The 18,004-nt window shown below is 37.8% G+C and overlaps 2 protein-coding genes across 10 annotated transcripts in view; one reads left to right on the top strand and one right to left on the bottom strand.

Annotated features, from left to right (window-relative positions):
* Positions 1–11,041, bottom strand: part of MAP3K13 (mitogen-activated protein kinase kinase kinase 13) — a 35,611-nt gene extending 24,570 nt beyond the window's left edge. For 3 of the 8 annotated variants that reach the window (XR_005558288.1, XR_005558289.1, XM_039356358.1), the window contains exons 1-2: positions 10,563–11,034; positions 3,824–3,936 (exon numbers count right to left, since the gene is read on the bottom strand). The gene's annotated coding sequence lies outside the window, so the exon portion shown is untranslated. Of the gene's footprint in view, positions 1–3,823; positions 3,937–10,562 lie in introns of all 8 variants that reach the window. The other 5 variants (XM_039356357.1, XM_039356359.1, XM_039356354.1 and 2 more) reach the window with 5 other exon arrangements.
* A 976-nt stretch (positions 11,042–12,017) lies between these two features.
* EHHADH (enoyl-CoA hydratase and 3-hydroxyacyl CoA dehydrogenase) overlaps positions 12,018–18,004 on the top strand; it is a 30,506-nt gene continuing 24,519 nt past the window's right edge. Inside the window, exons 1-2 of one of the 2 annotated variants that reach the window (XM_039356350.1) lie at positions 12,018–12,218; positions 15,875–15,978. In XM_039356350.1, coding sequence (XP_039212284.1) covers positions 12,145–12,218; positions 15,875–15,978 — 178 coding nt within the window. In that variant the 5' untranslated portion in view covers positions 12,018–12,144. The remainder of the gene's footprint in view (positions 12,219–15,874; positions 15,979–18,004) is intronic. The other variant, XM_039356351.1, reaches the window with a different exon arrangement.

Raw genomic sequence — 18,004 nt, 5'->3', positions numbered from 1 at the left:
CAACCTTCTAATTTAATGTCTAGTGCAGATGAAGATATTCTTTAAATGCCAGTTCCTCCAAAACCACATACAGCATTTGAAAACCTCATTAAACAGGTTTTGCATCTACTGTGTATGTCTGTGCCTCTGTGTATTACATGTCATAATTTTCATATTCCTTTATGACCAAAAAAAGAACGAATGGATAAACCTATAACTGACAACCGTATTACAGATATTATAAAGAAGACCTGCTTAAAGATTATACTAGCCAGTCATAAATTCCACCCTAGCTAAAAAAAAAACAACCCTCCACGCTGCATAAAGTATACATTGCTCCCTGAAATTTATGGCCACCATACATCTTGCCTTCCAGAACTCCACCTCTTTTCCTCATCCCTGTCAGTTTCTTTAAAGAAACAATTAGATTTGGTCAAGATTGCATGCCCCAGATGCACAAAAGCAAGACGACATCTGTGGGAGAATTGTGTGGCTTTCCACTAAGTTTTGTCTGTTCCTAGTGAATGGATAAGAAAAAGATGAAATGGAATGTATTCCGGATTCTAAACATAGAGCTAAATTTATGAGTATGTCATTCACTGGAAAGGTTATTCCAAATCAAAGAAATAGAGGGAGAGGGCAATAGATATCCATACTCCACCTTTTGTATTCTAGTTCCTTATGAAATTCTTGCACAATACTTGCCTCTGTTAATTGTAGTTACTATCAACAGCTCCAGAATGGAGACACTTAGGTTCTCTGGTGCTGGGAAGGAGAGGGAGGAACTTTCCAGCTCTATCTGACTCTGCCAGATTTATACATTGACTTTGTTGAGATACCAGGCCCATTTGCAAGTAAAAGAGACAGGAGGAAGTCTGTAGCCATTGATTCTAACACCCGAAGTGATATAAAAGAGTTTATAGTTGTCCTTGAGGAAGGAATGAATGAGCTACCAAGCAGAAAAGCTGAGACTTCAACAAGAGCTATTACGCAGTCCAGAGGTCAAAGCATATCTGAGAAAGTCACTCCAAATAACCCTACCTTGATTTCGTTTACCATATGATGAGATAGAATCTGGTCAGCCTTGCAAGATTCTGTTACCTTACAACAATATAGTGTCTTTCCTAGTATCCCTGGAGTGTTTGTTTCTTGGCCTGGCCTTCTTCAAAGGGCTGAAATTAAGCTATACACATATTATGAAAAAATAGAGCAGATAAATTGATTTGTATAATTTGGCAGACGTTTTCTAAAGTTAGGGATATAGACAAAGAATTTTTAAGGTTTACAGATCCTCGTAGAAGGATAGTAAGTATATGTGGTAACACAAATAAGGTCAACAACAAATGAATGCAGAATGAAAGTAGAGTGAATATAAAAATAAATGATTAGAACAAAATAAGTATATTACAGCAACATGCTCTTTCAGAGAGAATAAATGAGGATCAAATTGCCAAACAAATTTATGAAGGAAAAGTGAAACAATCCAGATGAAGGGATAGATTGGAAAAGCTGAGGTTTGGTGAAATAAATGAGATTCCCAAGAAGACAGAGGTGAGAAGTTTGAAGGAAAAAAGACAATAGTTTAATGTTTCTGTGTTGTTGTTACAAACACGGCTTCCAGGGATAGAAGCACATTGAAATATATAGAAACCAGATTTAGTAGGATTTCATTTTCTTTTCTCTTATCTCCTGCCTTTAATTTTTTTTTTGCTTACTATTTCTTATTTTTTTCTCTGCATAGTATTTATTCTCCTGGAACAGCATGACAGATATGAATACAGAAATAATTTATTAGAAATACAACTGCTTATCAATACTATTTTATAAAGCAGCAGTTAAACATGTAAGAAAAATATGAAATATTTATCAACATAGACGTTTGGACACATTGATAAGCTACTGTTATCTGAACTGGTTAAAAAAACTGTTAATCTACGTCTATTGATACTGAAAAAGTCTTACTCAAAAGAATGAGAAAATCCACTTGTTCGTTTCTCAAGAAAAACCTTTGTTTATTTATTAATCCCTGTACTTGATTCATTTTCTAGCAAATTCAGATATCAGTATAACAGTCAAGTGAGTTAGAGACAAGGTATTCTATTTATTTAAAAAAAATATTTGTTGTCAGGCTATATATTTCTGTTCCACAGATTACCTTCAATTAATAAACTTTGTCCCATCAGGGCTCACTTGTGTGACTTTTTTTACACAATTTATCTGATTTCAAAAGCCTTGTGGATTTTATGTCCAATTCAGATTTATTTAATAACAACTGCTGGTTATTAAGCTTTATTTAAGGGTACAAAGATTGAGTTTAGCACACGGGAAATCAAAGAACATTAGGGAAGCCAAGAAATTGTGTTCTATGTGTTATTTCCTTATGTATGAGTCTCTGGCAAATCGTCACATTTTCTTACTATCAATTTTCTTTGCCTTTCTCTTTGTTTTCTAAGGATAAGTATTATAATAGATTACCAACTGCAGCAAAACAATTTTACAATCAGCACTATACAATAACCTCAGTCAAGCCACTTTGGTCAATGGAAGGTCTTCAAGATTGATTTGTAAGATTTTACAATAGAATGTCAATCCAATCCTATGTGTGATTGTTTTTTTTAAATGCTCCTAAGACAAAAAATGCAAAGGAAAAATAAAAAAACATGAAAAGGAGAAATGCACAACCCTGATTATTTTGGGCAATGGATTTATTAAAGAGTTTCTAGGTAATATCTAGAAACAGTTTGCACTTGTAATAATTGAATTCAAAGAAAACTATTTTTCAAAGCTAAGTTCACTCCAATTGGCACAGCTCAGTTTAGTTAGTTAACTCACTGTAGCTCATGCTTACCTATCATTCAATCTTGTTTCAAAGGCCCTTCTAAATCTTGTCAATACTTTTATATCCAACTTATTTTATTTTATCCTTGATTACAACTAGATCTTTCACTATATGTTATTATATTAACACTACTTAAGGAAACAGTTATAGTTCATCACAATGAATTCCCCCATATTTATTTAAAATTTTCCACACTGATATTTTTTTTGACGTAAAAGAGCCAAATATACAGTATTTAAAAGCAATTTTTAATCTGAATAAACCAAAAAGAATTCCTATCCTAATTTGGTTTGAGCTGACTAGGTAGGGGTGCCATACATTTTCAATAATTTTATAATTATTTATTGTTTTGTGGTATTTATTCAATTATACTCTCTACTTACATGTTTGTTTTTTCAGTTCTCTAACCAAAGTCCTTCATATAATATACATACTATATTAATGTCAACTTAAGTTATATTCTTACTATAAGGAAGCCTTGATTAGCAAGATATTTAATCGCATAAAATAAATTCTAATGAAATTCCTTTAATAACTTGTACAAGTAGTCCTGGACTCACAACAGTTTGTTTAGTAACCACTGGAAATTATGACGATACTGAAAAAAAGTGACTTATGCCCATTTTTCACATTTACGACCACTGCGGCATCCCTATGGTCAAGTGATCAAAATTCAGATATTTGGCAACTGACTCTCACATTTTTGACGGTTGCAGTGTCCCGGGATCATGTAATCATTTTTTGCAACCTTCTGACAAGCAAAGACAATAATGATGCCAGATACACTTAATAATTGTGTTACTATAACTTAATAACTGCAGTGTTTCCCTTAACAACTGTGGCAAGAAAGGTTGTCAAATAGGGCAACTCACTTAACAAGTGTCTTACTGAGCAACAGAAATTTTGGGTTCAATTGTGGTAAATCAAGGACTAGCTGTACATTTACTCTTCAAAAGATGGTTTATGTCTCTAGAATTTTACACAGAGTAAAAAGTAAACACTTACCATTCTCAAATTGTGAATTCCAATACAAAGGCAACAATTCATGGCTCATTTTATCGCATTCCTGCTGATTGCATTTGCCTGATTCTTCCTCCCAAAATGTAGATTTGGGCAAACTAGAAGGCAATTTCAACAAGTTAAATGTATGTAGAATCAGCCAAATATATTACCATATAACATTGTCAGAGTTTGTTTTATTTATTTATAACTTATATATATTATTTTTATGCCACATTTCTGTGTGACATTGTTATATTATACACCTCTAGATCATATAGAGTATTAAGGTACATTTTATGCAATATAAAAACATATATAAAAACAATCAAATATATTTCATTTTATTCATAGCTGGGAGTTCAGGGGCCTCTCCCAGGTCATTCTGCTGGGACATGATTTTCTTGTTGGAGCAGTGACAATGTGATCTGAGAGATCATAGTAAAGGTCAGATCACACCCTAGTCACTTTGAGATCCTCTTGCACTACCCCCCCCCCAATAGAGAGACTGCACTCATTCAATTGTCCACACTCGATGACTAATGGATCCAACTGGATTTCAAAGGAAGTTGGGGAGGCAGGACCGCACCTAGGAAGCCTCTTCTGACCCATCACTTCCATTACACCCCATGATTTGCAGAGGAGTTAAGAGAGTTGAAAAGGGTCAAGAGATGCCTAAAGCACCACTGAGGGAAAACAAAGAACGAACTTGACCAAACATGAGTTAAAGTTGTTATTAAGGTCTACCTTGTGGCAGTAAGAGTAACCTAGCATCAATATTTTTCTCTAATTGCACCCGCAGAATGCCCCCCATTGGTCCCATTTAGGGTCACCCTCACCCTAGAAAGGGGGGGCAGATGTCCATCTGAATTCCCATGCAGAGGAATTCTCCAGGCATAAAATCACTCGGATTTGTTCCAGTTGGATACCAAGTGCCCAGAGAACAGAACTATCTATTTATCTGGGAACAGTTTAATTTTGTGGACAAGGGTCAGTGGAATGCAAATGCTACCACCTATGCATTAGATACATGCTCCTCCTGCCTGATTAAGGCTGCTTGGGAGGTATCATGTGGTGGGTCCAAGCAACGGGGAATTTATTATTTTGGAGGTGTTCCCAACTCCTTTTAATGAGGCACTTGTTTTCTTCCTATTCAAGAAGCCATCGCTGAAACCTACCATTCTGGACAATTTTTGTCCAATTTCCCACCTCTCCTTTTTGGGAAAGGTGGTTGAGAAGATGGTGGCACTGCAACTCCAGAGGATCCTGGAGGAAATGGATTCTTTGGATCCCTTTTCAGTCACGTTTCAGGTCCAGATATGAGACCAAAATGGTACTGGATGATCTCTGATAAGAGTGGGACGGTGGTGGTACATATATCTTGTTCTTCTTGATCTCTCAGTGGCTTTCGATACCATTGACCATGGTATCCTTAGGAAATTGGGGGGCGGCAGAGTTTTGTGCTTGGTCACCTCCTTTCTCTCAGGCCAATCCCAATCAGTATTAATAGGAAGTGAGATGTCCAATTTACCACCCCTGCTTTGTGGGCTATCACAGGGCTTGATGTTTTCTCCACTCCTTTTTAACATCTACATAAAACCTCTAGATGAGATCATGTCACCAAGGGATGAGGTATCACCTAGACCAGCGGTTCTCAACCTGTGGGTCGCGACCCCATTTGGGGTCGAACGACCATTTCACGGGGGTCGCCAAACAACACAGTCCGCCATTTTTTTCCCTCTTTTCCTTAGCTGTGCTACTCCCTTTTATTCTATTGGCTTTTGAAAGCCAATAGAATAGACTCTCTTGAATAGAGTCTAATTCTATTGGCTTTCAAAACCATTAGGAATTGTCCAGGCTGTCTCTGTCCTGCTGAGCTCGCCAAAAGTCCCATTCTGCAAACGGTGCTGCAAGTTGTCTGCAGCGAAGGCTAGCTGTCTGGAAGTTTCCACCCCTCCCTGCTGAGCAATTACTAAAAATGTAAGTAAAAGAGGGCCAGGGGTGGGAGGTGGGAGGCTGGCGGGTGCAGGGAGGGTTGCTGGCGCGCGTGGGGCCCAGCGGGTGCCTTACCTCCCTTGGGCTGGGCCAGGTGGTGGCCCAGCCGTTGGTCGGCCTGCTCTGTCTCTGCTGCTTGCCAGCTACGCCTCGGCCGGCGCAGGGGGCGGCACCACGCATGTGCAGCGCTCCTGGGCAGGGAAAGTCCTCAATTTACGACCAGTTGGGTAGTCCTCGACTTACGACCGGTTGGGTAGTCCTCGACTTACGACCGGTTGGGGTCGCGGCAGTAAAAAGTTTGAGAACCACTGACCTAGACACACTGATAATACCCAGTGTATCTGTCCCAGATGAAATCTGTGATGTAGTCAGTGGTGGAATTCAGCCACTTCGCACCAGTTCAGCAGAACCAGTAGCTAATTTTTTGTTGCCCAGGCCAGAATGGACTTCTGGAAGCAGCATCCACACAGAGAACCGGTTGTTCACATATTTGAATCCCACCACTGGATGTAGTGGATATTTTTTTGCAGTGCCTGGAGGCTGCAGAGGCCTGGATGAGGAATGACTTCAGCTGACCCCTTGTAAGACAAAGTGGCTGACATACCCAGTGCATAACTTGGAGGTCATCTCGGACTAACAGCTCTTGCTCAAAAAGCAAGTGGCAGCCATGGCTACGAAGGCCTTTGCTCAACTCCATGTTATGTGCCAGTTCGCCCTTCCTGAATAGGGAGACTCTCCCCTCGGTCATCCATGCCCTAGAGTCATTTCCTATTTGGATTACTGCAACATGCTATCCTTGAAAAGTATCTGGAACTTTAGCTGGTACAAAATATGGAGTTATATTTGGTGCTCAAACAAGGGCACCTATAACACTTCTGCTCTGCAAACTGCACTGGGTTCCAGTTTACTTCCAGGTCCAGGTTGTTGGTTATGACCTATAAAGCCCTACATGGCATGGGGCCAGGCTTACAGAACTGGCTTCACCTCATTACATTGGTCCTTCCCACCCAGATAGATAGGAAAGGTATGTTACAGACCTTGTCAGTTAAAGAATTTTGACAGGCAGGGTCTATACTTTTTCCAGAAGTGAGGCGGGCCCCCACTCTCCTGGCTTTCCAAAATTGGGTTAAAACATGGCTCTGTGACCTTGCATGGAATGGAGCACAATGTGGGGTTAGTTTGTGCATGACAGCCCATCTTTTGCCTTTGTCAAATAATTTTAACAAGGTCTAATTATTCTTGCCTCCTTAACATTTTTTTTTTAAATTAAAATTTCTAATTCTAAAATTTTAACTCTAACATTTTAATTTTTTATATGTTTTTATATTTTGATATTTTATTGCACAGTGCCCATAGTCCCTCTTGGAAGGAAATAGGCAATTCAGAAATGTAAAAAATAATTAAATACATAAAAATAAATATTAAGTTATATTAAAACATTCAAAATATATATACTAGTAGCCATTAGTAAGAGCGCCAGTTTGATGTAGTGGTTGAGGCCAGGCTAGAAACTAGAAATTGTGAATTCTAGTCCTGCCTGGGCCAGTCACTTTCTATCAGCCATAGAAAGGAGACAGTGGCAAACCACTCCCAAAAAACCTTGACAAGAAAACTGCCAGTCAAAAACTAACTTGACCACACCAATTTTTTAAAAAGTCATTGTATTGGAAAGATGGCATTAAACATAAATTAAGGATTTTTCAGTGCAATTAATTTGAAATAAAGATGCATGTTTGTCTCTAGAAGCAGAATGTTTTCAGTATCAAAACTATAGCATACAATAGTGTCTTCCTGGTTGATACTGAATGCCAATACGATGCAGCAAGCACCGTGGTTCCTTGACTTCTTCATATAAAACAACCATGTTGCTTTGTCTCAGGCTGCTTGGAACGCCTCCCAGCTTTCTCCTGCAGAATTTGTGCTATGAAAGATGGCTAAGAAAAGCCTCATTTGGCCAATGTTGTGGAAAACATTTAATGCACCCTCACAAAGCATTACTCAAAGCATTTCTAGGTTTGGCACTTTAAGCAAATGGTGCAGGATTCCTCTAACTGTGCATTGAAGGTGCCTAACTAATGCCCCCCCCCCCCGAAGATCATCCAGACTGGATAGCTTCACCAAGTAATCTCAAACTCATTGAGCTTAAAATTACTTCAACCAGTACTTATGGAAATGGAAAATTTGACAAAGCAAATTGTGTGACCAGACTGAAGCAAATCCATTGCTTAAGATAGGCATACTATTTCCTGTATAGTGTCTTACTACCTGTCCTACGCATTATGTGATTCTGGGTTTCTTTAATTAATATTTTATCTGTATTTGTGTGTGCATGCATAAAATTTGCAAAGTATTGCAAAGAAAATTATAGATATTTTAATCCATCAAAACACAGATTCCCACGGAGTAGTAAGGTCGGAAAAAACATGATTTATTATCTGAGTCTGTGCTTCTTTTCTAATGTCCCTGATAATATTTTAAGATAATGATGATGCAAATTGTATACTATGCACATCAGTTGCATCACAGATAAAAATTGCATAATTTGTGCTTTTTACATATTTTTGTCACAAGATATGCAATGTCATACATTTTTACTGGAGCCTCACATGCTTAGGTAACTTTTTCTCTATTTCTGCTAGGAATCTACATCTATATTTTATTAAAAGGACCTATTTTGGTAAATCCATCTTAAAAACCTGCTTGTACAAAGTGGCAGCATAGATACATATATTATGTTATTTGTGGGTCAATGGATGTGCTTGTGGGATTTTTACATAGGATATATTTTTCCTGAGTGTATTTGTCAGAGCACTATTATTGTTTGTTTTCTACAATAGCTATTTTTGTTATACTTTATGGGGACAGTATTTAAGTTTGGAAGTTATGACTCAGTAAAAGTGAAGTCATGAACTACTGCCAAGAGCATAAGGAATTGGAAAAAGAAGCAAGAAACTGTAATTTAATTGAATGTTTTAACAGGTTATGCAGCATATTGCTGCAAATTAGGAAAAGGTTTAAACTAAAAATAAATCAAAATTTCAGGTTCAGCTATAAACAGTATAACCATTATATATATATATTGACAAAAATCATTTTCTTAGTCAGGTAAGCTGAGAACTTCTAGCTTAGTATTGTGTGTTGATTAGATCTTTTGAACAAAGTTATAACAGAAAATATAGAAAATAATACATTTTTGCCACGGCATAAGGAATATATTTGCTAGCATTTAAAATTGTATAAATTAATTGCAAGACAAAATTTTCCTTTAAAAGTATAATAGATGAATACAGGATCAGAACAAATTAGAAAACATTAAAAATACATTCTTATTTTATAATGTTACTTCTGTTTTGCAAGGCATACTGGAAAAAGCATTACAAAGTGTTCCAGAGATGAGGTAGAATTTGAAATTTTTCGTTACTACTTATTTGGGTAGTCAATGTATTTGCACCACTTCCAAAATACAGAGTCCGCAGAATGTACCAAATGCTTGATAGCATTTTTAATAGGAAGGCACAAAAAGTTCTATCTTTCCTTTTTTACAGTAGTACTCAATTTCAAACATAACCCCATACCTTTAATCTATTTCAGGTATTCACTAACAATATGCAGAAGAAGTAAAAACAGGCAGTGAGAAAATGCACAATACTGCAAGTAATCTCCAATTCATTTATTTTCGCCCCAGGTTTCATGTCAAACACAGATGAAATCTTGGATTTCTTTAACCCAGGTCTTGTTATCTTTGTTGCTGATTACTGCATCAAGTTTGAAGGGATCCAAAACAAGTATTTTGAATTTGAATGAATTTGAATGAAATAGTATCAGGAAGCCTTAATAAAATAGGGTATAAACTACATTAAAGATATGTCTAGTATGGTCTGCATTTCTTCTGCAACAATTGTGAGAATACAGCTAATGTGGGCCAATTTATATTCAAACTTCAAATCATGTTCTATTACAACAAAACTATTAATCAACAAAGTTTCTTACTCATACATGGCCATATTTTATCTTACTTTTGCCTTGGAGGAGTATTTGTTATAATGCTATTATTGCTAGGAAGTAGCGCTATTATTCCTTCACATCCCAAAGTTTTGTAGAATAAGGATGTTTAAGTGGAATTTATCACTAGCATGCATTTTATTCAGCAGATAAAACCTTCTGTATACTACCTAGGAATTAGCCCCACTGAACTTAGTAGAACCTATCACTGTATAGTTTGAATTACTCTCCCCCCCTCCCAAAGGGGTTTTTAAGACATTCCCTATACTACAGAATAACATATTGTGGGATGTGTACGGTTGTATAACATATTTTTATTCTCAAATATCATCACACCTCTACCTCACACCCCCCCCCCCCAATCAGTAGAATACGGGCAGACTGCTTTCCAAAAAAGATTCCTAACTATGAAAACAAAAAACAAATGTTACAAACGTGCTTTAGTTTCTGTCTGATCAATAACGGACACAGATGATGCGCGCCTAATGGTGAGAATCTGCAGAGCCGGTGCTGCAATGACTACGGCGGTCCTGCCCCTACCACGTAGCCAGGTATCCATGTCAAAGGTGGAAACACTCCTTTGGCCAACAAGACACGGCAAAGCCCCAAGGAAAAAAAAACAGCGCAGGCAGCTCTGAATATCCCAAAGTACCTCCTGATGCCCCACGATCAGAAGCTGCTATGCCTCAGCCATCACAAGAGAGACGCACATTCCCGAAGAGCTCATTTCGCGGCGCCCGTTACTTACCGCCTGATTGCCGTCTTAAATCGGCCACCGTCGGCCATTGGTCCTCCTCCCACCTGCCGGGTCGTCAACATTGCATCACTTCCGGCATCACCTGACAGAAAAGAGTACAGCTACTGCACTGCCTCCTATAACTTCGCTTTTGATAAATGTACTTCCGGCTATGCCCTCACCCCGTAACTAAGGTTGCAGGAGTGTTGTGATCCTTTGCGAGCGGTGGAATTCGGGAGTGAGGCCTGAAATGCTTGAATTGAATCACTGTTAACGTAATGCTAAGCCCGGCAGGCTGTGCTTTCTCTTCACTGTAATCCCGGTGATATATTTGCATACATAAACCCGAGATATCCTCCTAGTCTCACAAACCAGTGCAAAAGATGCTCTCTTGTCCTCCAAGTCAAAGGGTTGCTGCTATTACCGTATTGTACCCCGTTGTCTGAGTTAGTGTTTTCTGTCCGTGACTTTGAAAACGAAAATCCTTAAACCTAGAAAAGGGAAGTGTTGAATCAGGTGTTTTGATTCCTCATTGCTGATTTTCATATTATTGAAAAAAATATCAAGCCTTTACCTATGTGTGGCTTCATCTCTCCACTCGTAAGTTTTACAGTGTAGCTTCCACGGATGTCAAACTCATCACGTCACGTGACGTGTCGTGACATAGCGCGACTCTGCATTGCTGGCAATGGGGTGGGCGCGGCTTCGGTATGATGAAAGCGGCCCGCGGGCCGACAGTTTGACACCCTCTACTACTTGATAAGACAGGTGAGGTAGAATGGGCCTCAGCAACGGTTGTTAACGTTCCCCTATGTGGCTGGTTCGATTTGATCAGTTGTCAACCGGGTGATTTAAAAAAAGTCTGCACTTGTTTTGTGTGTTCTGCATCCTATAACATGTCTAGCTATTTCTTCCTCTTGAATGATTTATCTTGTGCATTTTAGGAGATGGCCTAATATGACTTTAAAATACTTTTTTAAAAAAACCCAAAGAAACATTAAAGACGGCATCAATATTACCATTTTATTTCCATTTGTTTAGATATATACAAGCCCTAAATCACTTATATCTCTAAGCTCTTCACAATTATCCGAAATCAGGAAAAAAAATCCTAGAAAATCTTTTTGAATAATATAAAAGGCATACGAAGGCATTTACAAGAGAAACCCGTATGATATATCATCCTATTTCTATTCCGTTCCACTTCGTATTTATATGTATTTTGCATTGACTTCAATGGAACAGACAAGTGATCTTGTAATTTTTCAGCCCCCATTACTGTTCTTTCTATAGATCTCTTTGCTAGAAAGCCGCCCCGGTGTAAAACCATGCTGACCGCCCTATTTTAAATCAAAATAATTTCAGCATTAAGCCGACTCTACAGAATTTGGATTGCTCTAAGCATGCACTGCCTTCTGTCAGGATTTCCTGCTCCAGTCGGAACCTCCCTCTTAATGCGCGCGCGGTTGTAAAACAGCAACGCCCACTTGTCAGGGTCTTGCTTTCTCAGGCTCGGCCACCCTTTCCCGCTTATTGCCCGAATAAGTTTCCAGCATTTGTTGTCCTTCTGTTCGGCAACGATCTATCGAAATTTATGGCTGAATACGTGCGGGGAGCTCCTGAAGTGTCAGTGATTCGAATATGTAATCCTCCGCTCAATACAATCAGGTAATTATGGGGAAAGACTGGAAAAGTTACCAGCATAGACCCATACCTGTTTAGTCGGAAGTGAATAATCGTGTCCATGAAAAGTTCTCGAAAAAGTGAAACCTTGTACACCCCTTTGGGTTAATTTGATGGGTCTTAATTAAGTATCACCCCAGTTGGATGGATTTTCAGTGTTTCCCCGAATGAACCAATAGTGCTATATGCCACTGAATTTGCTTGTATTTGATAGACGTATGCAAAGGAATGTTTTCAGATAACTAATACACTTGCATATTTGGATTCAGTTAGATTTATTCCATGAAAAATACATAGGAATCAACTTTATTGCTTGCTATTATCTTTTTCTTAAGTTTCTTTCAGTCAAGCTTGGTTCCTGGTGATTATATTAACACAGCAGTGTAATTTACTTGGCCACAGGGCAGAAATGTTTGCTTTTTCTCTAGCCTATAGCCCAGGTATTTTTGTTGTTTGTTTGTTTGTTTTGGACTAACATCCAAGTACTAATCATTCAAACTATGCTGCACACTGGATTTGAGGAGGAATAGCTACTGGAATGCAAATATTCCACCTGCCAGTAAATTCTTAAACCAAGTCTGGGTTTTTTTCTGAAGAATCTAGAACAAACAAAGAAATATAACAAAGAAACAAAGAAATATAAGACCGTGGGAGAAAGCATCGAAGTTTCACATCCTACACAGTCATCACATGGGCTCCCTATTTCCACAATAGCAAAACTGATGTTTAACTAAGTCGGAGTTGGGCAATATGGAAATTCATTTTTTGCACAGTGAGTTTGAACTTTAAATAGGGCATCAACATTGAAAACAGTATATATTATGGCCCACCTACTTAAGATTCTTCAACCCTCTGTGAGAATACAACCAATCTGAGCCAGTTTAGATGCCAAGAAAAAAATACTTTAGTTCAAGTTTATTCATTATTAATCAGCTAATGATCCAAAACTAAACTCTAACTAGACCAGGACAGCAATCATTCCATGGATTTTACCTGTGAATATGTAAAAAAGTGTTAATCTCCAACAGTTCCTACTTAGAAGTTATAATTTTTTTAATCCTGTACCTATTCAATTGCCTTTTATTTTATTTCATTTTTTTCTGAAAATTGTTTCTTAAAATTCTATTAGGATTAGAGATTAATGCTATTATTTAGTGCTCAGTCACTTCCCATGGTTAGGTAGTTATTTTGGTGCTACCACGCATAAAATTACAGATCCAGCACTCTATGCACAACCTCAGAAGTAAGAGTAAGCCCCACTGAATTTAGTGGAACCCTGTCACCAAAATGCAGACCATATAATTCAAAGTATAAAGAAGCTTTTAAAGAATACTATTAGTTCATTCTTATATAATAACATCTTGTGAGACATATCTGATTATATTATACTGTATATTTTTATTTTAAGAAAATTTTGTACATTATTTGGTTTAAATGTAAAATGTGATCCAATAGTTATGCAAAAATGAAAATTTATTTTGCCCAGTTCCAATGGACTTATCAACTGTTGATATTCTACTGCTTAAGTAGCAAAAACAATAAAGTGAGTCCATTGGTATAGCCTAAATTAAAGATAAATTTTAAAAAGAATATTATTGTACTTTCAATTTTTCTTGATACAGTAAAATGTGGAAAATAATTATATTTAAAAGTGAAGTAAATTATATAAATTCCACTTTCAGAATATACAGTAATGTTGGCACAATAATGATTATGCAGGGGGAAAATATCATGGAAAGAGTTCTGGTTAATATATAAACCTTGGTGTTTTTAGGACTTTGGATTCTATTCAGCTGACTCAGAGCAGTAATCCCATTATGAAATGCTCAGTTACTATGTATTACTAAATGAACTGTTTTTATTTTTCAACCTTAATAAAACATTTGTAGCATGTATTCCAGATTTTGCATTTTGTTTATGATATGAAGATGCCCTATTATATGCCAGACATTTTAATATGTTATATTCAACTAATTGAAATATTTGTGAATTCTTAAATATGAATTAAATAATGAATTAAAGTATAATTTAAGTATAAATTAAATATAGTAAATTAAATACTTTATAGGGCAGTGATGGCGCATCTTTTAGAGACTGAGTGCCCAAAAACTGGCCCGCCCCCCCAGCCCGCCCCCTGCTCCACCCGCCCGCAGGGCCACTCACCATAGATCACCCAGGCAGCCTTGCAGCACCATGGCGGCCACACCGTCCACCCACACCCTGCAGCATCATCTGCACATGATGGGGTGTGAGGGCAGAGTCTTGTCCCTGCTGCCTGGCTGCCATGTGCCTGGCTGCGCTGCTCCACGTGGGCTGTGCCTGGGCGGCCTCTCCTCCAGGCGGGCTGCTGGTGAGGAGGGGGCTATGGAGGGAGTCGGGGCTGGGGCAACGGCACACATGCATGCCAGAGGTTCGCCACCACTGTTATAGGGTGTGAACAATTTCAGTTAAGGCGTTCACTTTTTATTATTGCAGGAACATGTTTATACTGTATGATACAATACTCTGAGCAAAATATGGCATCAATCATACATACTATGTTAATTACCTATTAGTCTAGAGTCAGATGACATACATACCGGTAGCATATTAAAACTTGTCAAAGTTTCATAATTAGTAACTGATGTCCCAATCTTTACAGTGATTGGCATTTTTATTTTGTTTTGTTTTAAATTACAAAATAATTAAATGAAGTTGGTATCAAACTTATTGTGGACAGGATGAAAATTGGCATTGCAACATGTAATGAACAATACACATATCTTTCATGCATCAAAGATCTGGATTATGAGATTACCTTCAATTTCCATTAATCCTGGAAATGATAAAAAAAATCATTCAATTCTTTACTTAATATACGATAAATTCTTGCTAGTGTCATAGCTACCTCTAGTGGCAATTTTAATCTTCTCAATCTTTGTGTATTAACAATGTATCAGATTTATGAATTATTTTAAGAACACAATTTTTAGCAAAAGGCAAAGAGAAGTCTAAGCCACACAGAAGAAAGACGGTACAAGAATGCAGGGATAGGTTTGAAACAGGGGCAGGGAGTGATAAATAAAACAATTGTTATCATTTTTGATGTTGCAATATATATTAAAGAATACATTGCAGTATATCTTGACCTTGATAAGCGAAATAAATAGAAAATGACAAATATATAAATATTATGTAATTCTAACCATTGAAAATAAATATATTATCATATTATGACTATCAGTGTAAGAGGCCATTGTACTGAAAGTGTACATGAAGTGAGAGCTCATGAACCAAAGATGTAAACTATACTTATTAGAGCTACATTTCAAAAATCTAGATAACCACTAAATGGCAGCAAGAAATTATTGTTTGCTTTATTCCTTTGCTGAAGTCTAATTGTCCAGATTTGTTTTAACCTGGATCTGTTAAGTCATTTTTAAAGAGCTGTCAAACTACAGCATTACTTCTGAATGAATCTGTTTTATGGACACTGATTGACCTTTCAAGTAGATTATTATTGTTGAAGTAAATTGTCAAGATTTTGTCTTGTATCTCAACCTATTTGAACTATTACTTGAAGAATTCTTTCTTTTACAGTATATTGACACTTAGGCAGCTGTATCTTTTTTCTTATACTGTAAATGACTGTTTTATTTTAGTTCTGTGACATTACGGGCTTTAAAACAAGAAGTAAATCGTGCAAACGTTGACCCCACTGTGAAAGCTGTTGTGATTTGTGGAGCAAATGGGAAATTCAGTGCAGGTAAGAACCTTTGATTCAATTCAATTTTGTTATAATCACTGAGAAATATTCAATATTCATACACATCAAAGACAATACAAACAATGATACAAAAATCAAATAAAATTAAGTAACATAATGGATTACTAATTCTATTTGATACCCACCTAACCTGATAAATAGCCAAAAAATTTTTTACAATTTCTCATGTCTGCAAGTAAATAGGTTAAGGTAAATCATCCAAGCAACTATGAATTCTGCAAATTACACAATGCTACAAAGTATTGCAGAAGTTTTCAAAAGAAATAATGTAAGGGCAGGAGCCAATGTTTCTATTATATTTACTCTAGCGTCATATGTTTCTTCAAAAATTGCTAAGGGAAGGATTTTGAAAGATTCCAAGAAATTCTGTATCATATTTTGTTTCCAAATACGTTACTATCTACACCTTAAAATTCCTATTTCCAATAATTGCACTTGTAGAAATTCTGTTATAATCAACTTTATATCGCTATACATTTTTCTTTGCCTTCATGCTGTTTTTGCTTCATAATATCCTGTCCTCAGAAGCATCTGAAATATTCTCCCATCAAAACCACAACTTGCCCACTGGCTCCAATGTGGACTAGTATGATGCTCACTTTCACAGTATAAGATGTGCTGCCTTAACATAGCCTCCATCTTCTTAATGTTCATTCTGATAACCAATGGATGAACAAAAAGATCAGAATACCTTCCCACCAGCAATAAACACCCAGATGAACATAGATTAACATCAAGATTAACATGAGACCAACAATCCAGAAGTAAATAATTTCCCATTCAAGGAACTGCCCACCAAGCTAAGAGTAAACAGCCCAACTAATAAGGTCTTGGTTTATAGATTAGGTCATTTGGGATTTTTTCCCCCCAATGGATCAGAATCTCATCATTCTATAGCACTTAGCTGAATTTTTAATTCATATGTAGCGTTACCTCCTCAGAAGCCGCCAAAGCCCAGGCCCTCCCAGCCCTGCCCCCCTTCGTCAAGCTCTGTCGCTGTATTCTCTAGGGATTGGTAAGGTATCTCTTCTAACTGGAGCTCAGGCAGAGTTAGGAAGTAGCGGGCTCTTGTCATCAAGAAGGGGCTTCCAGGAACAAAGATGACCAGCCCCCCCCAGCCCCAATAGTCAATGCTGTGATGGTATCCAACCGGCCAAGGCTGTTGTAGCAGCAATAGTTAATGATTCCTCAACGACCGTTCAAGATCAAGTGGGGTGGAGGAAAACCCTGGCTCCAGGCAGTAGTAGAAACAAAAGCAGTCAGTGTGCTATAGTAATGGCTTGCCCCCCCCCACAAAGTCTAAAACTTGTACAAGCAGCAGTAGTCACAGTCCAGGTAGCCTCCAGGCTTCACAGCAACAGTAGCTACGATCAGTCTCTTCTCTTCTTCTGTTGCTTTTTCTCAGTCAGGTCTCAGCGTCAAAACCCTCCCCCCTTATCTTTATTGTTTAAAGTCCCAGGCTAACAGCCCCAGCCACTTCCTTTCCACACACTCTCACCTCCATTTGAGATATCCTCTTTATGAAGGAGAGCAATAAAACTCCACTCCCCCTCTCTCTCTTTCTCTCTCCCCCTCCTCCACACAAAGGGGTCATCTTAAAAACTCCAATCCCTCTTTACCTTCACCTGATGAACTCCAACAGCCACCCCTTCCCTTTCCTTCCTTCCCTTTTTCTATCCTTTCCCTTCATCCACCCCTGCCACACCCAAAACCAGCAGCAGCTGTCCCAATCTCTCCCTTCCCAGCCAAACTCCTGCAAACACTAAGATAGTCCCGCTACACACATATTTAGACATTTCCATTTTCTTCTCTGCTTTACCTTTACACTGGACAATAGTATCCTCTGTTGATTATGGATATACAGTATTAAATATTTCAGTTTGTTTCCCTTCAGAGTTGGGAAATGTGGTTCATTCCACCCATAATTTCATCATTCAACTGCCCCATATCTCCACCTCTACCATGATGTACTGGATCAGAGTCTATGTTTCCTCTCTTCATTATT

This window comes from Crotalus tigris, unplaced genomic scaffold, assembly GCF_016545835.1.
Source record: "Crotalus tigris isolate CLP2741 ecotype Arizona unplaced genomic scaffold, ASM1654583v1 scf7180000018824.943158, whole genome shotgun sequence".
Lineage (NCBI taxonomy): Eukaryota > Metazoa > Chordata > Lepidosauria > Squamata > Viperidae > Crotalus > Crotalus tigris.
This window is presented reverse-complemented; position numbering and strand designations above follow the sequence as displayed.